General features: G+C 47.2%; 1 protein-coding gene across 1 annotated transcript; it reads right to left on the bottom strand.

Annotated features, from left to right (window-relative positions):
- Positions 1 to 470: 470 nt before the first annotated feature.
- On the bottom strand, positions 471 to 18,005 carry STK32A (serine/threonine kinase 32A). The gene is made up of 12 exons (XM_068206281.1): positions 17,749 to 18,005; positions 13,937 to 13,992; positions 13,155 to 13,306; positions 11,518 to 11,691; positions 8,895 to 8,932; positions 6,914 to 7,003; positions 6,274 to 6,371; positions 4,337 to 4,453; positions 2,384 to 2,509; positions 1,279 to 1,407; positions 859 to 923; positions 471 to 596 (listed from the first exon to the last, which is right to left on the bottom strand). The coding sequence occupies exons 1-12, from the start codon at positions 17,798 to 17,800 to the stop codon at positions 509 to 511; spliced, it is 1,185 nt and encodes a 394-aa protein (XP_068062382.1). The 5' UTR covers positions 17,801 to 18,005; the 3' UTR covers positions 471 to 508.
- Between the last annotated feature and the right edge of the window lie 2,897 nt (positions 18,006 to 20,902).

Genomic DNA, 20,902 nt, shown 5'->3' with positions numbered 1-20,902 from the left:
GCTGCTGCTTGGCAGGGGCAGTGCCCAGCTGCAGCCACAGGGAACGGTGCTGGGGCAGCAGAGGGGTTGTTTAGCATAGCTGAAACTGACCCTTAATTTTTGTAATCTTTAAACAACAATCACTTTTTTTACATGCTTTGCAAGCTTTAAAGGACAGTGCCTCTCATTCTAACAGACAATGCCTGATGGAAGGGGGAGCATTTCACTGACAGGGGTCCACAGAAAACAGCCTCCAAGGCTGTCCAGCCAGAATGACTCCAAAGCCGTGCCCAGGCAGTGCCATGTGGAGCCGGTCCCTGTCAACACACAGAAGACGGGCACAGCTCTTGCCAGGCATTCACAGCCCATGGTGGCCAGGCCAGGCTCAGAGACTGCGTGGACAAACTGAACAGCTGTTACAAATACTTGCATTGTGCTGTTTTGCCAATACCTTTACCTTTGCCTGAGAAGCTACACCAACACCCTGACATGTGCCATGAGGAGGTCCCCTGCAGGGGCTGAGCTGTTCTCAGAGGTTGTTGGTCTGCTTGTCCTCCTGGTGTGGGCCTCCACTTTTTGCCATGGTCTCTTGGATGCTGTCATGGTGGGGTCTTACCCTTGGGGATAGAAAAGGATGATTGAGCTGTGAGGGAAAGCCCAGGCAGTGTCAAGACCCCATAGAAGAACAGCTGCCTTGGAGCTCCCCACTGCCTGGCATGAGCTCCCACTCATTCCACAGCTCCTGAGTACCCCAAGCTCCTCCAACACAGGGCCCCCACAACCCCCCTCGCCCAGGTCCTGGGCCCTGGGCCCCCAAAAACTGTCAAAGGCTTTGGCAAGGGCCAGCGCCTCTTCTGCTGCCTCTGGATCAAAACTTACTTTTCTCTGTTGAAAACAATGAAGTCCCTCTGGAGCATTTCCAGGTGCTTCTGGAGGTGGCTGGCCTTTCACATTGGAATGGAAAAATAAAAGAGGGAATAAATTTGCAATATAGATAGGAAAACATTGCAAGGACAGTTTCAATGACAGTTTCAAGTTTCAATGACACATGGCAATATGTTTAGGCACAGAGCATTTTTAGCGCTGCAGTGGGGAGAATGGCATTAAGGCTCTCCTCTTGCAGTAAAGCAGTGCATACACATTCTGCCCTTCACCACAGGAAAGATGGGGAGAGTTTTAGAAATAAAGTTGGTCACAATGGAAAAAAAAATTCTGTTCAGTTTACTGTGGTCTTGTTAGATGGCAGTCATTGAAAAATGAAAATCCTCCTTGACCATGCTTGTACCTGTTTGCTCTCACCTGGAATGAGTTACTTTTGCTTGTGTCTTTCTCCTTCTTAGCCAATCGCTTTTTTTTTTTGTGAAGAGGTTTGGATTCCAGGATCATTTCTTCCAGTTCAAAGGTTGGGTCACAGTTCAGTCTGCCTTTCTGGAGGGGAGAGAGAAGTGGCCTTAAGTGATCAGAGCCTGTCTTAAGGAGTCTCTTATAACCTGGACTGCATCTGGGAGCTGAATTTTGTAAAAAAATATGCACTAATTATACTTGCACATGCAGCCAAGAGCACTGGCTATACTCCTGATATACTTTATCAGTTCCTTCAGCTACAGGCCATATTCAAGTGTCACAGTGGCTCCTTTTGTGCTCCTGCTTCTGCCCTGTCCTTTGTCTGCTTTGGAGTGGCAATGAGGATGAGGACAGTGTCCTGGCTGGGTTGTGCCTTTTTGAGAGTAGCACAACAACCCAGTGGAACTGGTCTTCAAGCAATACAGAATCGTACCCACCACAGAGAAACCCAGCAACAAGGGTGGATATACAATTAACAAATATTCATAGTTTTGCCCAACCTCTGCTGAAAACCAGTTGGAGTAGTTGGACTATTCTTAATAAGGGTTATGTTACTTATGTGCTGTTTTAATTCAATTTTAAAAGGCCCATAAACACAAATCTAGTGTATGTGCTATTTACTGTTAACAATGAGCTTGCTGGGAGAAGCATTGCAGGAGAAAACAATTCCCATAAGATGGTGCGAGGTCTCCAGGCTGCTGCTGAGTCTATCCTGGTGCACTTGGTTTTTGGATGTGGGGAACAGCATTGCTCAGAGCATGGGTCAGCACGAGAGGGCTCACAGGCACTGCCCATCCCACACAGATGCACAGCCCAGTGGGCTGTAACACCAGTTCTGCACCCAGAAATTCCAGGAACATTACAAACAGGGCATATCAGTTTTGGGGCACCCACACTATAGTCTCCCTCCATTACTCTTTGCTACACACTCAGGGAAGAGACAGCTCTGCCCTGGCCTCTCTTTTCCCCTTGAGACACCTGATGCTTCAGTGGAAATTTGTCAGAATGCCCCATGTCCCAGTGCTGGGTGTAAGGAACCTTTACACTCAAATGGCCTTACCATGGGAATGAATTCTGGAATTATTCTTTTCTGGAGAACAGCATCCCAGTTCACATCAGACAGATATGGGCAGGACTGGATATCCTTCAGCTGAGAAAAACGTTTCTGGGGATTCAGCTCGAGCAACTGCAGCAAGAGTTAAAGGGAAGAGGTGAGACCATCCCCACAGGGCACACATTCTGTGGAGCATGGCTGAGGACACATGGTGCCAGAGACCCTGCATCAGTGCTGGCATTTGGACCAGTGCCTTCCCTGCTCTGGCTCAGAGTCCCTGCACCAGGGTATGTGACAGGCTCACAAGCTCTGCCTCTGTTTATTCCCATTTTTACGAATTACTTTTATCTCCATTGTAGAAGCAGGCAATGGGGCAGTACAGTGGCATTAAACAATTTGTCCAATGTTAAAAATAAGCATTTGTTTGGAATGGGGAGTTCCACTCAGGTGTTTGTGTTCTGCTTTTAATACTGGATCAGTAAAACATCCTATTTTCTCACTCTACTAAAGTAACATTCTTATTCCAGTGTGAAAGTATGCCTTCACACTGCTTATTTTCATAATTTTTTATCATTGCTGTAGGGATGACTTGTGTGGAAGAAAAGGGTTGAAGTGGTCTCTGTTCAAGGATTATACATTGCAAAAACTCCTGACACCTTGCACTCCTAAAACTCAGCAGGAAAAGCGGATGATCCAAACCCTTTGGGGGATTTATAGGCAAGGTGACCCGCACAGCCCTGCTCGTGCTGGCGTGCAGCCGGTGACCAGCACTGTCCCCAGAGCCCAGCTCCCTCTGCAGAGCTCTGGACTCAGCCCAGCTGTGGCTCCACGAGGACAAACATCTGCCTGGGCCGGTAATAAATACAGAAATCCACAGGGGATGGTTGAGCCAGGAAGGAGCCACAGTTGGCTTCATATATAAGACATATGGCTGTTAAACCAAATGCAAAGGGGCACTGGGAAATTTAAATAATTGTGACATTGTATTATTTATTCACAAGAGAGCCTCCATGACTTGTGGCCTGCTGTGGTCCAGGAAAAAACTGCCAGCATAACAACACATAGGAGATCTGCAGCAAATATTCCTGTATTACTGTTAGGCTTAATGATATACTGGCTTCATTGAAATTTCAGCAAATGGAGCTATTCTGCCATTTTCTTCCTGGAAAATACACCATGATTCTGTCTCAGCAAAGAATTGACAGCCTCTTTTTGTTAAAATGTTTGATCGTCTATTTCATTAGAAATTACAGAATTCATATATATATATGTTATTTGGAACAAAAAACAGTTGAAAGCTACATGAAGTACTACTTCATTGCCCACACTTATTTGAAATTAAAAAATTATTTACATACTTCCCTAAAATTTGCTGCCAGTGCTGCTATGCAGGGTGTAAGTGCTCAGCTTTGTTACCACTGTTAAGCCGTTGTCTTGTTTATGGAAGCTATGGCTTCATTTCAAATGAGATTTCAGCTTCAAAATTATTCCAGTAATGATTTTGAAGCAATTTTTATAACAGCTTTATTGAAAAAAAAAAAAAATGCAGTGATGCATAAACCACACAGCATCAAAGGATTTCAACAGTGTCAGCACTTCTTGTAAATATTTCCGTTAATGGGAAAAAATGTTCCTTGAGAATTAAAAAAATGTGATTCTTGGACTAAATTTATTGACACATATAAATATCTGCTTCTAAGTCAGTTAATTCCAGAGTGCAAAGTTATAGAGGAAACTCTGGAAGCCAAGGCTGCCATGTCCTTAGGAAGGTGCAGCACCAGCGGTCGCCACGGCCAGCCCGGGACGCAGCGCTGCTCGCTGCCATCCCCTTTGTGCAGCTGACATTTACACAGCGTGCTCTCCAAGTCACTGCCCTGGCCCTGACATTTGCAAGTGCTTCCCACCGTGTGGACGGAGGCTGCGAGCGGCAGGAGCACCGGACACTCACAGTCCCCTCACCTTCCTGATCAGCGCCACCGTGTCTGGGCCCCACGCGGCCGGGTACCTCACCGTAGCTGTCTTCAACACGTGAGCGATTTCAGCTGTGGAAGTGCTGGACCGAATGTGATACGGCCTCTGTGGGAAACGCCGCAACACAAGCATCAATTTATCTGCTTTTCAGACTTCTTGAGAAATCTGGTTAGAGCACAGAAGCTTCACACAGTCTCACTGTCCAGTCCCCAGCCTCCTGTGGGACATCTCTCCCTGTGTGACCATGGCTCAGTCAAAAAACCAGTATGTCAGCAAGAACTACACTAATAACTGGGCATTTAACAGCAGGACAGGCAGGAGCAAACCCCAGAAGTCAGAGTTATCAGCCAGTGGGAATTTGCTTGGTCTTGTCAGTGTTTTTATCTTACAAGGCTGTGACACATAGTGCTGTGGTTAGAGCACTCCTGATACTCCCTGTAAAACATGTTTCACTCATGTTGGGGACAATGCAAGTGAAAAGGAGACAAATATCCCCCAACAAGAAAATCAGTTCAGAAAAGGATGTCCCAGGAAGGGTCATCAGCCTCAGGTGGGCATCAGGACGCAGGGTAACAGTCCCTTTTGCCCTGTGGCCACTGTCGTGTCACTGGGACAGGTGAGCCATTGCAGAGGAGTACCAGGGACTCCTCCTGCATCAACAGGCAGTGTACAGCCAGTGAGTGACACAGTGACACATGCAGTGAAGCTCAGGTGAAGTCACCTCCCTGTTTATTTTTCATCTACAATTCTGCTGATTTAGCTGGAGAGAGAACTTAAAATGGCAGAGTGTTTCTGTCTCCAAAGTTTTGATTCACAGATTTTTACCTTATTTTGGGGGGAAGAAGGCAGGAGCATATTAAAAGTACGTTTAAAGAATAGTAGCTATAAATAGTGAGATCAGATCAGGTGCAGTGTGCTTGACATGTGCCAGCACTAGATGGACCTCAAAGCCTCCCTTCCCTTCCCCCAGGTGCCACCACCTCGCCACGGCTGTGCCATCAAGTATGAGCACAAGACAGCATTTCTGCTCCTGCCTTTCGAAGTGCCATCAAGTCAAAAACCAACGTGATGCACAGTCCTGCAATTCATTTAGCATTATAGGTGGAAAACTCAAATATTACGTTAGGATGTTTACGGAGGGTACATTGCTTCAGTTACCCAACAGGTCAGACAGCCACATCTCCTCAATGTCTGCTAAACTGATCGCTTGCAACTGAGACACACAAATTCAAATGAAAAAAAATCTGTTCATCAAAATGTCTTCTGCAAAGACTGATGATAGAAGTTTTAAAAACCATGTTTTGCATACTCATACTGAAAGAAGCTTCTGACCCTGACAAAATCTTAAATGTTCCTCTTTAAAATTACATTCTGTTTTTTAGAATAATGTAATTTTTAAAATTTTGTCCCACTTTTTTACACAACACTTTAAAAACAGTGATGTATTTGTCTGTCTACAAGGCTCCCAACCTTGCCCAAGTCAGCAGCAGAGCCCTGATGGCACAGGCAGGGATTGGGCTTTTCCCATCATTTGCTCCAACTGCTCAGTCTTGTTACAATAGCAGCAAGTTTTTATTTTTTTCAAGTTTTATTTTTCCTTGTAGGATAGAAGCTCCAAGTAAAGGATATTGCATCCCAAACTTCAGGACTTGTTGCTTGTTTGCCTTGCCCCCTTATATCAACCCAGAGGCCCTCAGCTGCACAGGGAACTGCCACAACATGCTATTCTGTATTGCAGCAGCTTCTCTGAGCTCTTAACCATGATCACAAGAACCCTGGTGAAGATGTGATCTCTGCTTCCTCTGCTGTAGTAAGTCCTAAAGCCTTGAATTCAGCTTGGCCATCTCATCTCTGCTATAAAGCATTAACCCTCCCAGCAGCATGTCCAAGGGCAGAGCAGGCCAGGCCACGAACCACACACATACCCGAGTTCTGAGCAGCTCATAGACAGTGACTCCCAGCGACCACCAGTCCACGGCAAAGGAGTAGCTGGTGGGTTTTGTGGAGCTAAACATTTCAGGTGCTGTGAAATACAGGGAGAAAAAAAAATGCCTTGCTGCAATCCCAAGTGGAAATGAGCAACACAGAACACCTGAGCCCCGCCCTTCCCGTGCTTCCATGCTCCTGCACCAGGGCCACCCAGTAGCCCCACAGTCCTCTCCACATGAAACTCTCTGTGCTTCTCTGCCCCCAAAGCCCAAAAAGAACAAATTCCTTTTACTGACCCAAGAGTTGCCTACCATTCATAGTAAATGTGCTCCAGAATAAGCACATCCACTCAACCTAGGCATAAGGTGGCCTAAGTATCTCTTCACCTCCCCTGTGAAGAAGCACATCCACATTCCCCAGCTGCACTGAGGCATTCCTGGGGAGGCACTCCTGTCCCCACCCTGCATCCCTTCTCTGGGGTGCTCCTCACTTCAAACTGTGCATGTTTTGATGTGGATCAGGAAGAAAAGAGGCTCATCTCTAACCAAAAATGTCTTCACCTGTGTCCCACTACAGCAGTCCACCCAAGCCCACAAAATGGAGATTCAAGAACATGTAGCTGCCATTGGCTCTCACCCATGTAGGGCTTTGTGCCAGCGATGGTGGTGACAGGGCTGTCCTTCGTCAGCATCGTGGCAATATTGAAATCAGTGATGTGCACATGTCCTGAAAGACAGAGGCTAATGTGTAACAAGCTTGGCTTTAATTTCACACAAGAAACAGCTCTGAATCAGAAACATAAAGTAAAACACTCAATGGAAAGGAGTTTCCAGGTAAAAAAATCTAGTGGGAGAACTGATAGAAAATACTTCAGCTTGCAGGCTGCTTGCAGATGTGTCTTGTTTCAAATATCCCCTTATTTTCCCTCTGGGGAACCAGAAAATATGAGAGTTCTCCAAAAAGTAATTTAGTGATGATTGTTTTGTCTTCCTATATTTTAGGGTCAGTCTGGGGAAAAAAAAATGAACTCTGTGTGTGTCCAAATCTTTCTTAGCTTTTCTAAGTTTGTCAGAAGACAAATCTTTGCTGCCATGGATGAAGAAAAGGAATACTACAAGTCACAGACAAAAGGACACTGGAGCCAAGGGTATGTCCCCAGAAAAAACACTCTGAAACCTCTGCAAGAGAGAGTTAAAAAAATCACAGTGAGCAGAGAATAGACTCAAAATTCATCCCGAATTGTAGCATCGTTATAAAAGTTAGTAGGTTGTGTCTTCCTGGGCTGCATGCAGCTGCAGAGACGAACAGAGCCTTTTCCTCTTTTTTTTCCCCTCTTCAGGGAGTGCTGACCTACATTCCCATGGCCATGGTGATCCCAGCTCCTCTCAGGAAGCTGTGTCATCCCAGTCTGAGCGGCACAGAGTTCTGGGAGAATGGTGAAGGGTCACCAAAGCATCCAGCAGTGAGGACTGACCTGAAGCAGTCGCACACAAGATGGGCAGCTGGAGCCCCGGCAGTGCCGGGTCCCGACGCTTCAGGGAGGACAGGGCTCTCCATAGTCTGTGTAGGGGGCAGCAGCCGAAAAAAGACGGAGCAAGGCAGGACAGGGGCTCCAGCACCTGAAGGCAAAGCCACTTTGCTGCCAGCTCCTAAATAAGTAATCAACCAGTGCTCTGAACTTAGAGGTCATATGCAAATGGACCGAGTCTGGGCTCGGTGCTGCCAGGCAACCTTGGTCACACACACCCTGTCACAGAGCCAGGCACTGCCTCCCTCGGGAGCTGCAGCATCTCTGCTACAGCCTCTGAAGTCATAAAAAATGCAGGTATACCTTCTCCCTGCACTGACTTTTTCTCTTCAAGCACTTTGCTCTAGCTGCTAATGAAGATTTCTTACAACAAGACAGTATTTGGCTTTAAAAAAAATTATGAGCTAAAAAAATGCTTCTCTAATGATTACAAATTAAAAAATATCAGACAATTCTTCACTGCTAGATCTTTGCCAGGAAAAAAAATGTGACTAAAGAGCCAGACAAGAATAGTCAAGAGTTTTGCCTAAGAAAAACTATAGTAAAACCGATAGCAACATTTGTAACATACCTAGCCCCTAATCCTCTGCAGAGCTCCCTCCCCAAGCCAAATGCTCAAGGAAAAAGAAAATACATGCCCAAGGCTTAGCCATTGCACCATAATTAATTCTGTTTGTGCACAAACCCTGCAGTGACACAAGCATTTCCCTTCAAATGATGCATTTTCAGTAAGTTTTAAACAAGAACCAAGAAAATGCTAAAATCGGGTGTGCTGGGCTACTGACCCAAGCAGCACCAAACGTGGTCCCTGCCAGTGAGGGACACCATCAAGTCAGTCAGCCAAAGGAGGGGTTGGCTAAAACACCAAGGCAACCCCAGAAACACCACAGCATCACAGGGTAGGTAGGTCTTGAAGGTACAAGACACTGCTGCTCAAAAAGCAAGAGACAGCAAGTGGAGCACAAAAGGATGGGATGATCCTGCTCCCAGCTGGGCTGAGCCACACCAGCAAGCACCGAGACTGCAGCTTGTCTCCTGTCTCCGACTGCTTCTAGACATATGCATGACCACAGAGCACCTGGCACTTACCACGCTCATCCAGTAAAATGTTGTCGGGCTTGATATCTCTGAGAAACAAAGCAGAGGAGAGACAGCCATTAGCCTAGAGAAGTGATAGGGAACACGGCTGCTGGCACCGCAGGAAAGCCAGGCTCTGGGACACTTTCAGAGACTAAAATAAAGATCACTGCATCCCCAGAGCTTCAGGCTTCTCAGCTCCCATGTTCCTGTTTGATTTGGGCATCAGAGAGTGATAATCAACCAGCACCAGCAGCACTGGGTACGCTGCCAGGCTGCAGGGTTTGGGTGAGCAGCACTCAGCTAAGTCCACCCACAGTTAAGTTAGAGAGTCTTTTTGTCATTTTCCTCCTGTTACTCTTCAATCTATTTCAATACTGTATGAGAAGGGGTCCCCAGTACAAATTAAAGTATTTTAACATATTTGTGCTAGATACAAATGGGTTACCCACAGGTTTTATTCCTAAGTAAAAGGACCCCACAAAATAATACCTATAGCAATGCTGTAAGGAAATACTTTAACTGAAGGGAGAAAACATTCACCTGATACTCTGACTCAGCCACGGTGTCCACCTGAGTGACTTTACAAGCCATTACCTGCCTTTAATGAGCTCATTACACCAGTCCCCGTTGAGCACCTGGCCAGCTGATGCCTCAGAGAAAAGGTCCCAGCCAGGAGGCAGACAACAGGTGCAGTGACCCTGTGCCAACTGGTGCTCCCCCACCAGGTCCAGGAGCAACAAGTGAAGAAATGAACATGTTTAGGATTTTATCTTTAAAAATTTAATCATTAGGATACAGTTTGAATTCTCCAAGTCACCTGGAATCAAAGCCCCACAATATATCTAATTGTCATCTAATAGCTTACAGTTTTCTGGCATCTTGTTATCCAAACAACTTCCAGTGGGTTATAAACACTGGTTCCCTTGCTGGTGCCATCCCATCATACAGGTGAGTATAGGGACAGGCATCATTAGCAGAGCACAGGGCAGTGTCAGGTGAGCAGCTGATTTCCCCCCTAAGCACAGTGGAACTGTTTCCATGTTTTTTTTTAAGTTATTACTTTTTAATTTCTAGTGTGGCTGTTTCTGATCTCCCTCAGTCTGGCATACAGTCTCTGAAATTGTACCAGCACAGTAAGACCATTCTCAGGATGCAAACAAATACCAGACATAATTCTGGTTATTGTTCATTTGTATATTTCTTTTTTTTTATAAGCTGGTTATATAATTTCCTAACCTAAAAGATATTAATTTTCCGATTCTTTTACATCTAGGTGGGAAATAATTACAGCCCGAGTTTGCTGTCTCTGCACAGCTTTGTTCAGCCAAACAAAGCCATTGCTTCTCTGTCTGCTGATGTTCCCAATTACAGCTGTTGCAGTGTAATTGCCTCAGCTGAATCACTTTATCAATCAAATACTATCCCACTGGGTTACCGTGTTAATTAAACAACTTGCATTACAGTGTTAATTAAATAACTTGCAAATTTTACAGCCTGCCATACATGTTTTGTTGTACTTGATTTACCTTAAACACATGCAGCTGTGTGAAAAGCACACTGCAAACTCATCTGCAGTTTCTCCCACTCCTATTCACATTGGGGTAAAGATCCATGCAGTAAAGCACAGAAGAAGCAATATGAAAGAGGAGACCCTGAGGAGGTGGGAGCTGTCCCCCGGGCCTGGCCTCGACTGCAGCAGAGCAGAACTGCTCCAGGCTCTTGTGGCTGCAGGGACAGGCAAGGGGTCATTCTACCCTCATGCTGGACATGGCAGCTGGACACTGTGGACAGGAACAGACATTCACCCTCACCAGCTCCTCACCAGTGTGAGCCTTCCCCACTAACAACCAAGACCACTTCAATTTTACGCTTTCCATGCTTAATTCTTATACTGCAAAAGGATGCTCATCTGGAGTGGTATTTCTAAATGGTGTGACCTTCTCCCTGCAATCACTGACCCTCATAGACCTTCCCTGACAGCAGCTAACTTGGCTAAACTCTTGGGCCCCTGAGCTCTGCGCTGCCCATGACAGCAGCAGAAGAGCCATGTGTCTATCCATCCACAGCCAAACCCTGCTTCCCAGACAGGGGAAACCTCTGCCTCCTCTGCTATTCTGCAAGCCTTCAAAACTATGGGAAGATCTCATGCATTTTTTTCACTGGCCATGAGAAGTTGTGGTAGCCAAAAAGAAACTCTCAGCACTTCTAAAAAGGGATTTACCTCATATAGGAAAAAGATGTGTTTTGGCCCAGTCCTCGTATTTTGGTGCAATACAGAGGGGTGCAAAGTGAGACACCTTCAAGCATGAACACAGGAGTTCTGAATGGTGACACCTACTCTCCCTGGATGAAGATGGATATTAATGAGTTAGAGCTAATTAAAACCTATTAGAGACAAATTTTTGCAGGATCAGTGGGCAATCAAAGATGCTGTTTCACAGCTATCCCAGAGGGACAAATCAGATGGTCTCTGCTGTATATGAAATACTTTTCTGGGGGAAGCCTTGTGTTTCACATAAAAACAAATACACATGCAAATCCAAATATGTTGTTTATCACTTAAGCTCCTATTTTTTATTTCATAGCAAGGAGGAACAAGCCTGCCCACAGCACAGCCTGTGGCCTGGCTGACCTGTGGATGATGTGCCTGCTCTGCAAGTAGTCAAGGGCCAGCACCAGCTCACAGATGAAGAGTTTCACAGTTCCCTCTTGGAACCGCACATTTTGTTGGAGATGGTAGCGCAGGTCCCCCCCAAGCAGCAGGTCAACCACCATGAACATATCCTCTTCATCCTGGAATGAGTACCTAAAACAGCACACACATGTTTCAAGGACAGTAGCATTGAAAATGACAGGTAATAAAGGAACATGTGGTATCTCTGGGAATGCCCATAATTTCTTGGAATTTTTCACTCCAAATTCCATGACCTTTCCATGCTCCATTTCCCACTATTGTCACACTTGTGACAACAAAAATTTAGTCTCAGATCCATAACAGAATCATTGCAGATCGCACGGACAACTGAGGATGGGCATTCTGCCTTCTCCGAGCACCAACAGGAAGTGACCCCAGGATCAACGCAGAGGAGCCCGGACCTGCACCCCTGCCCAGACCCGAGCACTGGAGGTCCCTTTGTCAGGCACCTGTGACCGCATGTACTCAACACAACAGGGGTGCAGCTGGTCTCTGCTGGTCCTTATAAGTGATGTCATTTGATGAACTGTGTCTCTCTGAGAGAGGCTGACAAGCAGCTATGAGCTCTTTCCTCATGGACTTTTCCTTGTCAACACACTGACTGCTTGATGGGATCACCAGCACCACAAGCCAGACCAGTGCTCCACATACTGTTGTAGTCTGTGTATCACCCAGAGTGCAGGAAAGACTCAGGAATGCTAAAGGCATCCTGAAGCCAGGGATGGCATGGCAAGAACAGAGGCAGGGGCACTTGGATGGTTTGCTCTGTACAGATCTCTACATGGACACACATTGGTCAGCTTTCAGCTGCTGAGTGAGCTTTGCCTGGAGCTTTGTGTTCAAGCAGAAAAGACAAGTTTGGAGATGTTATATGGGAGGTGTAGCTGCACCTTTACCATTCATACCCCAACAACCACTCTAAATGGCAAAAGCAGCAAAATACCAAGAGCTCACTGAACTGCACTCAGGTTACAGGAGATTTCAAAAAGGAAGAATTATTCAAATATTTTTAATCTTCAATGTATTTTAGACTTTTTTTGTGTGTGTGTGTGTTTAGCATATATAATTTCTACTTTATTCTAAAAATAAGTCTAATTTCCAATAAATGTAATTACCCATGACCCTAGAGGAATACTGAAACTATAGGATATTGGCCACTTTATCATGCAATATGTGAGCTCACACCCCTTGGAATGTTACTGGCATCCTAATAAAATTAAGAAGAAAGAAATGTCAAGGGACAGCCAGCAAAGACCCCTGCCTGGCCATCAAGCCCATGCTGCCAGAAGCTGCTGGTGATTGCAAAGAGCTCCTTTAAATACAGGTGGGGTTATGGTGATAGCCAATACCTGCCTGGGGGACACTGCAAGGGGACACATGAATAAACTCTCTTGTGCTGTCTGAGGGGACAAGCAAGATAACTGCTTAACTAAACAGGAGTCCCCTGAAACAAGAGCCCCAGTCAGTGGAACACACCAGTTGCTCCCAAGACAGGCTTGAAGCAGATAAGGAGGGTCTGATCTCAAAAGTGTCTGTAATTGACTCAATCAGTGAGCCAAGGCACCACATCTTACCATAAATTAACCAAGAAAGGGTGTTCCAGGCCCCGCATAATCTGCAGCTCCTTGAAAACATTTCTCACTTCATTACGCTCCACACACTTCTGTTTGTTCATGTATTTCATGGCGTACATCTTCTTGGTGTCAGTCTTTTGCACCACACAGACCTAAGAGAGCAATCAGGGGATAGAACAGAGTTGATTTGTCAGCAAATTTGGGTAGGTAAAACCCAGTGACATGAGTGTTTTCCAGCAGCTTTGGCAGTGCTGACACTGCCAGGGCACAGCTCTATCCACCAATGCAACAACACTGGACACTGCCTGGGAATCTCTTGGGAATTTCACCCAAAGAGAAATTATTGGGGGAAGATGAGAGGAAGGAATTTATCATCACAACATGGGAGACAGGGAATCACAGAGAAGTCAACATTTTATTTCATGTCATTCACTAACCATCATGTCCATTCCTCCCCCACTAGTTGCTGCTGGGAAGAGCCCCCTCCACCACAGAACTACAGGTCAAACACTGGGAACAGCACCTGATCCTCACTTTCCTGAGAAGCGTTACTCAGTTCATCTTGGGCTTTGTTTAAGGGGTACTGGCCTTTGATTTATGGCTACAGAATGGATAAAGATTTGGGCTCTGATTCCTTTCTGATTACCAGGAATTGAAGGTCAAGTCTCTCTGACAGTTCATGGGCTTTGGTTCTGAACTCTCATGTGAGCCTTCAACTCATCTATTTGCACCCAGTTACATCTCCAGCTGCCCTCATGGTGATTAGTTTCCCAAACACTCACTTTTCCAAAGCTGCCCTTCCCAATAGCTCGCAAAATCTCAAAATGGTCGAAGGTAACTGCAAGAAAGAGCAACATTTCAATATTAAATGGCTGAGCAAACATTTGATGACATCATGTTATTTCTACTTTTTATCCCTATGAGCTGAGAAAAATGAGGGATACCCCAGAAATGTTATGTTCCTTTTGAAGATTTGGGTCTTGTTTAAACTTGTGTTTAACAGGTTTTTTTTTTTTTTTTTTCTCTCTATGGTTCAGCCTCAAAGGCAAGTTCCTTAGGTCAGCCTCTGTCAATGGCAGATCAGGCAGGAGATCACCAAGTGAACGTTCTCACTCTGCCCTCCTGCACTGTCTGTTAGAGACATTAGCCTCACTTTGCTCCTGCTGAGACCAAATGCAAAGCTGACTCCATAAAACCCTTATATCATGTGAAGATATTGCCATTATCTTTGCAGGTAGGATGGCACAGTCTAATCATAGCAAAGATGACAGTGACCAGTTACAGCACTTGGAAGGAACACAAGCTTTTAGGCACAGATGCCCCTTCTCAAACCTGGAACAGCTGTAAATATCAAAGTAAATAGAAGCTGCTGATTGAGTTTAAACAGATCTGTTTACCCATGAGACCATCTGGGAGAAGGGTGGTGGATACCTGCAGAATAAAGAGGGAGAGTGAAGATGTTTATCACCTGCAAGGAAAGATGAGAGTGGTGCTTGTGGGAGAAGTCAGCTGCCATAGCCCAGTGCCACAACCCACAGCCACAACTGTGGGGAGAGGTGGATGTCTGGTCCCTGGCACTGGGACCCTATATAGAGCTCTGCAGAGCAGGGCAGACCACAGCATTAACAGCTGGGCAATAACATCTGGAACAGCTGCAAATCCAAAGGAGTTAGGCCAGCAGCTGCATTTTATATGTTCACACACTTTATCCCTATTGTCCTTTACAGGAATGCTTTCAGGAGCATGTTCACACCCTCTGCCTTCTTGTTGTTTAATACTGAGCTGGGTGTAAGAAAGCTAAGTTGCATACTTTATTAAAGATTCAAACTGGGTACAAGCACATTTGAACTTCTCGCTAGTTTAGCTTTTCTACTAGCCCCAGCTTTCACAGGGAGCTAATCTGGAATCTTGCTCCTAAAGAACACTGAAATGTGTGGTGTCCAAATCAGGAACCAAACATGTCGTGCTCATTCTGAATCCACACCCACAGACAAGCCTCAATTGTCTGTCTGATGGCACATAAAGAAAAAGCCAAGGCTTTTGCCCTTCAGGGACAAAACTCATGTGCTCAGCTCAAAACTCACCAGCTCAGACAAACTGGTTTAAGAAATGCAAAGAAAGATAATACAATTGCCACAAAGAAGCAACTAGTGTATAACCATGAAACACTGTTTTGTAAGCAGAGGTCATATTTCTAAACCAAGGTTTAAGGAACAATGTTTAGATAAAAAATACTGACCTAACCAGCCACAAAAAACATCCTTAGCAAAGACCAGTCAACACTGCTGAAGTCCCCAGGCTCATCTGCCAGGCAAAGTCAAAGCTTTGAGGCTCAGGTTCCCCCATCCCTGCTTCTCACCCCAGCACAGCCAGCACAGCACCACATGTGGTCTGTTACAACTCATCTTCCTTTTCTCACTGTTATTTCCCCAATTTTCATTATATTCCCTCGCTCTCTCTCTCCTCCTCTGCTCTGCAGCTTCAGGAAAACACTCTGCTTGGTCCAAGGGTGATTTAACCAGATCAGCTGCTGGTAGCTGGAGAGGACACTGGCAAAGGCCCACAGACTGATGTGTGTCCTTCTCAACCCTCCACTGTCCTCACCTACTACCTATTTCTTCTTTACCTTGCAGCAAACTTGGCCAGCTGGGGGGAACATCTAGCTGCCATCCCCCAGGACAGTTCCCACACCCTTCTGCCCAGGAGCAGCACAAACAAAATCTGGCTTCTTGTATGGTCTCATCTTGACTACACTGGGAATCAGATCACCTTGTAGCCTTGAATCTTCTGTCTGGTTATTATATTTTCATTTCACTTGCTTATTATCCATAACTGTCTGCTCAGAGGAAATGCTGAGAGAAAAATAATACTCTCACCCCACTTCAGCTGAAGGTAAACAGAGCCCTTCAAGAAGTTCAAACAGAAATTGTGGTGCTACAGAAAATAGTGAAATTATAGCAACAGCAATTTGGAAAAATATGCAAGAATTGTTAGGAGTGGCACTGGAGCACTTACACAACTCATGCTGTTCCACTGACCCTCACAGGTCCTAAAGGAAAAGTGTCCCTGTGGCACAGCTGCAGAGGGGATCAGTGCCCACCATCTGCTGCCTGGGGAAGGGACCTGCCCGTGCCATGGAGCAGTGTGTTTCTTACTGTACCCAGAAGCTCTTAATTAATTACAATTTTAATTGAAATCAGGACGAGGACAAAATTGTGGCATCTGAGGTGATATAGCCTTTGGTCACCAATTTGCAAGATAATGGAAAATTCCCCAGGGGACATCTCTGTTTCAGTTGGGTTTCTCTCCCCTCAGTATATTAAAACATGACTTATTAGAGAAAAAAATGCACTACTGCTCTTTAAATTTGTGCAGGGCCATGGAAACAGAACTGCACTACTCTGCACACTCTGTCAGCATGCAAGAGTGGCCCTGAGCCCACTGAAACCTAGCAAACTGACAGTGAACCACCCAACACAGTCAGGACAGGGCCTTTCCTGGCATTGTGTTTTTCAGTCACAGATGCTGGTGCTGTATGAACACTGAACCCAGAGAGAGAGACCCAGCAGAGACCAGCCACTCCTAGGAAAATCCCACACCACCCTGAGGAAGGTGGTCAGGAACAGAACTGCTCATTAACACAAGCAAGCATAAGTGGTTGCTTATGAGAAATGCCAATACTGAGCATTTAGATGCACCAGGAATAAAATCTTCAAGAAAACTTCACAGCACAGATTTATTTTGCACTACAGAAATGGAAAAAATATGAAAACCAAAGAAAAACTGTAAGCAGTTGCATTAATAATTTGGAAACTGAGGCTGGTTTTGCTGAGCAGCTGCAGACTGGCAGTGGCACCACATAGCACATTGGAACAGCAGCTGATGGGGTAACCAGCTCTTTGTATGTTTTACGTTTATTTCTATGTATTTGTATTTATCTACATATACATATTGTTGTTGTACCTAGGTGAAAGCCCATATGGCAGTCAGCAAGCTGACTCATGCAACAGCAAATATATTTATGGAGCAATCTTTTAATGACTGTCTGTAATCTTGGCAGCACAGGGACCCTGGCCTCCAATGCTGCTCCCAGCAGTAGTTTTCCAATTCCTTTTCCAGCCAACCCAACCTGCAGGCTTGGCCTCCCAGTGCCTGCAGGCAGTCCTGCCCAGCTGGGCAGCCACCAGGAACACCCATGGGAGCATCCATCGCTCCAGTCACCTCCCCACCATACTTCCTAGCACTCCTCCCTACACTGGGACCTCCAGAACAGACCTCTCCAGCCTCCAGAGCTGCAGCATTTTGTCCCTGCCTTCGAGGTGCCTGGCAGGGTCCCAGGGACTCCTCAACACCAAACCTCTGCTGACAGTTTTGCTTTCAGAGCTGCTGGGAGGGGAGGCAAAAGGGACCCCAACACCAGACTGCAGCTCTGCAGAGACCACGGGCACGCTGCTGCTGCTGACCTGCACACACCTCTCCTGGCCTGGGACACCCAGGCATTGGCAGCCTCAGCACAGGTGCTGGCTGGCACCCTCACAGTCAGTCTGCACTGGAGAACTCTGCAGCCCCAGACAACAACAGGAAAAGTTCTTACCATCCTCATTCCCATCAAAGGGTGGTGACTTGCTGGAGGTGTTTGCCCCCATGGTGTGCTCAGCCCAGGCTCAGCAGCATCTACTTCTCTGGGTTCTGCTCCCACACTCGAGGCCTCTGGTACAGTTCTGCTGTGGGTCAGTCCTGCCAGACCTTGGCAATGTCCTGCTGACGCATCCTGCAGAAGGCAGGAAGCAAAAGTTCATCGTTTACAGCTTGCAAATATCTCACTGGAGGTCCTCTGCTCTGAGGACAAGACGGACAGTCAGGAAAAAGCACATTGCAGTGGAGCTCACTAGAGAAACCAGTAACACCATAACTTTGTAACTCAGATCAGGACTGCTGCCCACTTCAGGAAGGGCAGGAACAGACCAGCAGACCCAAAGATCCAAGGATCTGGCTCATGCTTTCTGTATCATCTAGCCTGCATTTTGTAGCTTCAGGGGTGACTAACTGTAGTGAGGCCAATATTGAAAATAAATGGACATACTGACTTGTCTAAATAAACCCAAAAGCCACTTTTGACTAATGAGGTCACGTTGAAGGGTAAAATCTACGGAAGAAGAAACTCAGTGTCAACCTTTTGATTTAAACTGTTACACAAGTCTTTCATTTGGGAAGAAAATCATACCATTCTGGTATTTTAAATGGAAAAGATTCCAAGTAAAATCAGGGTATAGTTACCACTCAGTTTCTTCAGACTTTTTTTTGGATACGAACGATGAACAGAACAGCAAACCTGATTTATGGCTTGATGCCAGCTGCAGTGACTGGATTTCCTCTCCCACTGCAAAGGGACAGGTCTGTTCATTAGCAGGGAGCATGGGAATTTTCCAGTCTCTCCTGACATGTATGGGAATACTGAAGTGTAGAACTCTGTAGAGTTTACTGACACTTGAGAGAGCCTGAACACTCTCTGTAAGATACAGCAGCCACTATATTTTTTAAGCATTCACATGAAATGCACCTTTACGTGCTTGTTTTTGATACTGGCACCCAGTGACAACTTTATTCCTTGTTTTGAGTACAAAGCCTTAAAAGAACAAAATGAGGGCGTACCAGTGCAGCAAGATCTGGACTGGGTCCAGCCCAGAGCATTCTCCAGGGCATTTGTATGTTCACTGAACATTTTCTCAGATCTACACTTTGGAGACGCCTACTAACTAACTTCACTTCTTTAAATTAACGAAATTATGGTACTGAAGCAGAAAGGGGAGGAATCATAAGAAAGATGTTGGAGAAAAGAGAATTACTGGGAACTGGGACTGTCATGGGATACAATGAGTTACCCCACCAGCTTCTTTTCTCCAGCTAACCAAACCAAAATCTTAATTTCCCATCTCAGATCTGAAACAAGATCCAGCAATAAAACAAATGAAGCAGCAAAAGTTTACGATTCCCATCGGTGCTTCTGGCAGGAACAGATCAAGCCTTCAGTTTCAAACAAAGCCACAGCAGTAACTCTTTTTGAGCCCCAAAACTTACTCTTCAGAAAAAAAATAGACCTTCAGATGCAACAGCCATAAATCAGGTTCCCATATCACAGGTTCCCAAGGAAACTTCCTTGCACAGCAGTTTGGAGCCAAGTTCATTTTTGAAAATACATCAATACATACAAGCTCTGAGGAAGGAGTGCAGATATTCCTTGAAGTGAAGCTAGCCTGAGTAATAATTACAAGGATTTGCACCTTTACAAAGTGTAGCCGGGCGATGGAAATGATAAATCTTTTACTGTTTCACGCTGCAAAGTCACAAAACTATTAAAATCATTACTTTTCCTTGGGCCCACTTTACTAGTGCTTCCACGCTAACATCATGCTCATTCGGACCCTCCTTCCATCGGCAGCGGTAGCAGCTCCACTCCGCAGCTCTCCCGGGGATTTTACGGGAAGGCACTGCTGGGCAAGCCCGGCTGCCAGCCCCGGAGCCCGCAGCACACCCGCACATGGCCGAGCACGCCTTAGTCACAACAGATTCACGGAAACCCCATGCAAAACAGGAATGCAGCCGCCTGCGTGGCTTGCACTCGCGCGGCGAGCGGGATGTGCTCCGGGGGGGACGGGAGCGCAGGGGGACTGAGGGAAGGACTGGAGGCTCAGCCGAACGACGGGCACCGGCAGCACCGGTAGAGACATCCCTGATGGGGGCTGCCGAAACCCTGGAAGGGGACGGCTACCTCCAACGCTTCACAGACAATTTCTCTCACCACCTCTGCACTAGCCGAGCGCTGCTCCGCCGAGGAGCTGGGACTGGGCGGTGACACAGCCCGGAGGGACATCACCCTGAGTTTCGGTCCCAGAGGAACCAACGATGACCCTGAACTCCCCCGCGGCCACAACGGCCTTCGGGTAGGACGAGGGGAGGCGCCCCGAGTTTCACCATCAGTGCACGGGGCATCTCCTACGGAGCTATGGGTGTCTTCTGCGGTTCTCCTCGCCGCAGCCAGGTCTCCGGCAGCGCGACCCCCAGCCCAGACGCGCTGCGGGCAGCGGCGGAGCTGCCGCCGGCGAGCCTCGCACGTCCCGAGCCGCCGCCAGCAGTGAGCGACCTCCTCCTCTCACCCCCCGCCCAACCCACCGGGGACAGCGGAGCAGAGCCCGCTCCGGGCAGCAGGACCGGGCAGGCGCCTACCTGGGGGCAGCGGAGCGCAGGGACCGAGCAGCCGCCGGCCCGGGCGGCACCAGCCTGCGGGAGCAGAGGAGCCGGGGGCGGCGGGGCCGAGGAACCGGCGGGCCGGGCCCCCGGTGGCGGCGGGAGGAGCCTGCGGCACCGCGAGCGACACTCGCGTGGGGCCGCGCCACGGACAAGCCGCGCCGCCAGGAAGGTGTCCCTGTCCCTGTCCCCGCCCTGCGGCGAGGAACGACAGTCCCTCTGATGACTCCACGGCCCGAGCCCCTCTGCCGCCCCTCGCTGCAGGGTTATTCTTTCTCTTCTGTAAGCCTCGTACCTTGCCCTCCGTTGTTTTTTGAAAGGGGGATGCGGGCTCCGCCTCCCGTGCCCCGGTGCATCCAGTCCCCCGCACCCGCCTCGGGGGACAGCTGGCAGAGGGCGGTCCCGTCGGAGCCTCGGTCAGTCAGGTCTCGGTAGGGCCGGGGTCACGCTGCCTCCCTGCCCGTTCGCATTCTCCCTGAAAGGATCCCATAAGAAGAGAGACA

Source organism: Anomalospiza imberbis, chromosome 15, assembly GCF_031753505.1.
Source record: "Anomalospiza imberbis isolate Cuckoo-Finch-1a 21T00152 chromosome 15, ASM3175350v1, whole genome shotgun sequence".
Taxonomy (NCBI): Eukaryota; Metazoa; Chordata; class Aves; order Passeriformes; family Viduidae; genus Anomalospiza; species Anomalospiza imberbis.
Note: the sequence above shows the minus strand (reverse complement) of the source record. Positions and strands in the feature narration are given on the sequence as shown.

Excerpts from the sequence above, each read along its gene's own strand:
- STK32A (XM_068206281.1), bottom strand. The coding sequence starts at position 17,800 with ATGGGGGCAAACACCTCCAGCAAGTCACCACCCTTTGATGGGAATGAG. Across the intron at positions 4,454-6,273 it reads ATGAGCTGCTCAGAACTCGG|AGGCCGTATCACATTCGGTC; the intron begins GTATGTGTGTGG and ends CGTTTCCCACAG. Across the intron at positions 924-1,278 it reads GCAAAAGTAACTCATTCCAG|GCCAGCCACCTCCAGAAGCA; the intron begins GTGAGAGCAAAC and ends CCAATGTGAAAG.